Genomic DNA, 6,000 nt, shown 5'->3' on the forward strand with positions numbered 1-6,000 from the left:
TACTGATTAGTGTTCTGACTTAAAAAGCTCCTCATCTTTCTATTGCTTTCCATCTTTGATTGCAGAATAGAAGCTACATGAAAGGCAGTAATAATCTGCAGTATTAAGAACTAATGTGTGTAGTACCTGTCTAGATAAAAAAAAAAAAAAAAAAAGTAGCTGAGAGTTCAATATTTGCAAATGAAATTAAATAGGGAAAACAAGCACAAGACAAATCCTTCTGTATTGTTAGTGTCACTATGAGTAATTTTCTTCTTTTTTCTCTCCAGGCATGATAACATCAGTAGGAAAAGCCAGAAGTCTTACAGTCAAAAGAGTTCAGAAGAGACGGAGCTGCAGGAACTCTTCCTCTAAACCGTATCTTGTGATGTCTCACTTTGTCTGAAATGCCTGAAATGAATCCCTTTGAAACACTGATATGAGACATATCCCTCACCAGCAAAACAGCAACTGTTAGGATGCCTTAATTCGTAGCAGTTAGACCATATTCAAAACTTTTTTTATGATATATGTGTATATGTAACTTGTTTGTAAACTGTACTATGTAAAGGCATGGGTGAGCAAAAGCAACAATTTGAGAATTGCTGTGACACAGGCAACCTCCAAAATGTTGGGCCACAAAACACATTTTGTACTTTGTCTCTTGCATGGATATGTTGTCATATATCTTTTGTTCCCTTTGTCAATGAAATATGCTGTCAAAGTTTCAGTCAGGACTCTGCCTGCTCAGCTCTTCAATGAGACAGAGGCAAAAGCATTGATTCAAGTAAGTTTTGTTTGTTTTTATTTCTACTTTTTGTAAAAAGGAAATAAAGACACTGTTAAATAGAAATGCTGAGTTTAAATATTTCTCATACTTCACTCTTTTAAGCTTCAGGTATTGTTTTTTCCAGATACATTTGATAGTGAGGCAATATCCAGCATCAGAATTTTAGTACAGACATTCATTAGAATGTTTATTTAGTAGTCCCCTTTCAGACTTAAAATATGTAGAAAAAGCAATTTTAATTGCTTTTATAAAATGCATAAATGCAATTTTAAATTACCGTTTATTGTTACTTGCCAAACACTGGCAGTATGCTTGGCTCACCAAATGATCATGACCATGCTCCTTCAAAGCTGTCACGATCCTTTTATTGAATTCACTTGGAACCTTTTGGAGAAAGTAAATATTCAACATCTTATTGAATTCATTTTGTTTCTTGTAAATTATCAGTACATCCTGTGGGTGTGTCAAATGCAGCACAACATCAAAAACAGGCTAGGAAGCAGCCTTCAGCTGAAGCATTAATATATACCATTTGCTTTATTATGATTATATTGAGCCATTTGAAGACTGGTGTGGTTTGATGAGGAAGATCTACATACATGAGAATTTATTTTCGTGGCTGGGAAGTCAAAGGAAGTCTGCCAAATAAAGTTTTCTCACAAAAAAAAAGATGTACCAGATGTACCACAGAGCTGAAATAATGCCAATTAAATTCCTGCAATTACATAGCTATTAGGTAAATAATATAGACAGCCAGGAGGATTTTGATGAAGTACAACGGAGTTACTTCTTTGCAGTTTCTTATGCCTGTTTTTCACTGTGCTTTTAACTTTAGGTTTCCTTTCTAGTTGATGAGGATACATAGGGGCTTCCCGAGTGTGATTCATCCCACCTATTTTAGATACCTCATTTATAGGTTTGCCCGTCCTGTCCTTCTTACTGCAGGGGAATTGGAGTTAGCAGAGCTATTGGAAGAGTTACTTAGTGGTTGGATACCTGTAGTTAAATGATAGGCAGGTCTCTCTTTGGTCACTCTTCAGAGTGATGTCATGTTTGGCAATACAGTTACCATACACTAAGATGACCGAATGCCCCAAACACATTACTTACAGCTTTTGGACAAGCACAGACTACTACTGGACAGAATGGAGCCAACTGAGAGATCAGGAAAAAAAATACAGCTTGAAATAACAAGAGCATCCCCTTACAAAAATGAAATTCTGAGTTTCTTTCCACAGTTCTTATCTGTGACTTGGCAGCGCTTTGATTTTTGAGCTAAAGTAATAAACCTAGCACTCTAGCTGACCTGAACTGTGTTGTTTAAAAAAATAACCAAACCTCCAAAAATATCTGTCAGCCGGGAACAGCAGTGCCTATAACCAGGCCTCCCATCATCTCTGTGTGTATAAGAAATCTATATGCAGTGAGAAGAGACATGTGCTGCAATTGCCTTTGTGCTGAAAGAGAGGGAAAGAAATTCTATATCTGGTGGATGAGCTCAGGACAGGTTGGTAATCTGTGCTTTTGAGAATGTGATGAGCATTGACTGTGGTGATGCAATGGCAGAAGTGTGGGTTAAATGACAATTTCTGAAGGAGAAATATGCAACTTGAAAAAGCAAACATACCACATGTGTGAAAGGTTTTATAAGCTTTATCAATTGCCTTTAAAATGAATCACCTGAATCTTTTTGTCTTGTTTGACAGCAGTGGGCAAAGGCTTCAAGGACAGTTTTCAGTCCTAAAGAACTATGCTGAATAAAATGTAAAAGCATGTTTAGTGATCTTGAGCCACTGGAGATCAGTAAAGGCCACTGTAGCTATTTAATGTCTAGTTGTAGCAGGGGATAAATCTGAGCTGTGAAAGGATTTCAAATAAAGTGTAAATACCATCAGTGGTGTCAAAGCCTGGAAGAAAGAATTGGCTGGATGTGACCAGTGGGAATTTAAGATTCACCTACACTGCTGGGCTTCTTTCTATGGAGGGTACTCATACACAGCAGGCAGTGAATTAAGTTACACCAGCATTGTAGGACAACAGGAGATTACTAAATGAGATAGGATCAAGGTGCCAAAAGACACTGAGGGTTCCTGGTTAGCAATATCTGTTAATAACCACTGCTGAGTCCCAGATAGCTCAGTACAGCTGGAAGGGCCTGGGAGTTTGGAGTGAGAGCTACACTCACTGCTTTCCTTCCTCCCCACTGCTCTGAGCACACTGGGCTGCAAAGCTGTTGCTGACTTGATGCAGGCATGAAAAACAGTGCCTTTAATGTATTATCCCAGGAGAAGATGACAACAACAGGACAAGATAACAACCCTCCGCTAAATCACGTCCCTGAGCAAGTGAGAGCAGTATATGAGAGCAGTAGTGAATTTCAGTTTCACACTGCACAGCTCAATGATTCTGGAGAATGAAGTCATTATCCAAAGTGAATGAGAGTAATCTGCTAAGAGCCTTGTTTTAGTGATAGGCCAATATTGGTTTGTTTGTTGCATGTGTTTGGGATGGACAGCATCTGGATACACGTGGTATGACAACTGCAAGCATGGCACTTTATTTCATCAGTGGAGCACTGGACTGTGTTTTGCTCTGCATTACTGAAGTAGCATTTTAATAATACCTCATTTGCCCTTTAGTCTCCAGGGGCAAATGCACCAGTGTACTAGATTGCAGATGAATAAAATAACTACACATAACATAGCTGGTATATGAACAAGGTAGAGACAAGGTAGGAAAGATTAGATTTAGTGAATGAATGAAGCAATCATTCAGAAATCATGTAACATCAGGCTGACACAAGATTAATGGCATAACAAAATGTAAATGATAGAGGGAACAAACAAACAAAAAAACCACCTCCCAAATCCTCTTACATATAACAAAATGGTAACTGTCTCAAATTCTACTGTCAGAGAGGTAATTAATTGTATGTTTTATCACCTGCTAGTACAGCAATGCCAGAATATATCCTGTGCCAGGCAGGAATTACAGATTGTGGTGGGACAACTTTTGTTTGCTGGTAGAGTAGGATTCAGTTCATGGTACCTCAGAAATTCTTTTTTACCTTTTAAAAGCCTACCTGGTGAAAATTGGGCAGAAAGGACTATGAAAAATGTAGTCTCTGCATTTGTAGCATCAAAGTGTCTGGCTTAATTGTTTGTCATGAAGTGGTTCCTCAATGATATTTTCTCAAATTATGGGACATTTCCTATTGAAACATCAGAAATATCTTTCTAACTGTATGTCAGCCCAAGTATACCCTCTTACACACCTAGCTTTTGTATAATCCTGCTTTTCATTTCATGTGTGTTTTGGGGTACAAAGACTAAGTCTTAAGTGAGTAGGTAGCTGTGCATGAGAAATAACACAAATACCACATGCCCTCTGACCAAAATGTCTGTCAAACATAAAAATTTATTGAGTATAAATTGCAAAAGTAAAAAAAGACCCAGCATTGGCTGACCTACAGTTCATCCTCTGCCTCTGTACAGTATCACTGTCATATCACTTTCTTGCATACACCGAACATATTTGCCTTCCTTTACCCATTATTTCTTCATTATATTGATCAGTAAGTGCATCTTTGTCCCAGGTATCAGAGACTGCAGTCAGGACAAATAGGACAGGTTCTTAATGTGCCACATAACCTCTTCCAATTAAAAATAATGTATGATACATATGCAGCATCCACCATCTATCTCCCTTGCATACATTTGATAATGCATTTCCAGCTTCCCAGATACCACAGCTTTTGTAGCTTGTGCTCTTTCTGTGTAACATATATGGACTGCTATAAATACCAGCTCAAGACATCTGTTTCCTGAGCAGAATGTTGCTCTTTGTCTTTGACATCTGTGCAGCAACTTCCTTTCCCACTCTAACTACTAGGTGTTTTGGTAATATGCTTACCACCAAGCAGCATGCAGCAGGAAGGAAAAGATTTATTCTGGGTATATTTGGGAAGCAGATAAGAAATCCAGAGGCCATTAGAACACTGAGCTAGCTTTTAAATAACTCTGGTCAGTCAGTAATACTGCTCCAAGAAAAGATAAAATAAAATCACATGGGTCTGAAAGGGAAGAAAAGAGGCCTGAACACACAGGTATGAATACAACCTTACATGTAGATGCATACAAATTGCTGTTAAAACTCAAAAACCTGCATGGTAGGAGCCACATCATGTGTCTGGCAATGCAGGAAACTGTGACTGTACCGTGCTTATGTGTCTGTGCATGCATACAAAGAGATTACACAGCTATTTCAAAGTACTGTGAGTAGAATAAGATTATAGTCGTATTTTACTTCTAAGCTGTGGGTACAGACAGCAAACTTCGAGCGATATATTTAACACAAAACTGCACATGTTAAAACATAAGGAAATAATGATAATGAGTTATTTACTGGAGGAAATAAACTAACATAGATAACTTCCTCTCAGTGCACAACTAAATAGTAGGCTGGGAGCAAACTGCCTCTCTTGTTGCTCTATGCATTGTCTACCACGTGTAAAACAAGCAGCAGTGAATATAGAACAAAGGGGACGGAGGTTATGTGTTAGCAAAACTTTCTGCAAGTAATGATAGCACCAGAATCAATAGCCTGAGGGGGAAGAGGTGGGAGAGTCGTAATTGGAGGACTTGAAGAACAGGTGGGAGAAACAACTGTCATAAGTGACATGCCAGAGACAGCCATGAGAAATGTCATGGGGCAGGCAGGTGAACTCAGCTGACCTCCTGAGATCTCTCTCAGGCTGCTCTCTGCTAATGGGTCTGTGATTCAACAGTGGCAGAATCAGCTTAAGAGAGGAGAAAACCATTGAGGTCTTTGCAATTCATGACTTTTATAGCACTGTCAGGAGAACCAGCATTCTGCCAGAGGTTTGTGATATGGCATTTATTATCTGAGAACACTGATCAAATAATACCCACATATGGGTTTGCTAAGGAATCTAATAGGTGTCATAAATTTAGCCTTCCTTGAAAATGTCTGCCTGAATTATGAAACATGTTTCTGGACCATTAAAAAAAAAAAAAACAACAGGTAGGTTTCTTCTCCCGAGGGTGAGGCCAGTTTTCACCACATGCCACCCTTTTGAGACATAAGAAAAGGTTTTTGTCCAGGATCCTCTGTTTTCACTGTACACATAGTAGTAGAGCAGGAGAAATGAAGAGATCACTCACTAAAAGTGGTACAGACTGAGCGATAAGGATGGGCCTCCAGCAGCAACT

At 38.7% G+C, this 6,000-nt stretch overlaps 1 protein-coding gene across 4 annotated transcripts in view; it reads left to right on the top strand.

Annotated features, from left to right (window-relative positions):
• The window catches only part of LOC122181581 (synuclein alpha interacting protein), an 81,557-nt gene extending 80,725 nt beyond the window's left edge, over positions 1-832 (top strand). For 3 of the 4 annotated variants that reach the window (XM_042874143.1, XM_042874163.1, XM_042874149.1), the window contains exon 12: positions 270-832. In XM_042874143.1, coding sequence (XP_042730077.1) covers positions 270-354 — 85 coding nt within the window. In that variant the 3' untranslated portion in view covers positions 355-832. The remainder of the gene's footprint in view (positions 1-269) is intronic. The other variant, XM_042874157.1, reaches the window with a different exon arrangement.
• Positions 833-6,000: the final 5,168 nt, after the last annotated feature.

This window comes from Lagopus leucura, unplaced genomic scaffold (assembly GCF_019238085.1).
Source record: "Lagopus leucura isolate 7727_CA_CO unplaced genomic scaffold, USGS_WTPT01 Super-Scaffold_54, whole genome shotgun sequence".
Classification (NCBI taxonomy): Eukaryota; Metazoa; Chordata; class Aves; order Galliformes; family Phasianidae; genus Lagopus; species Lagopus leucura.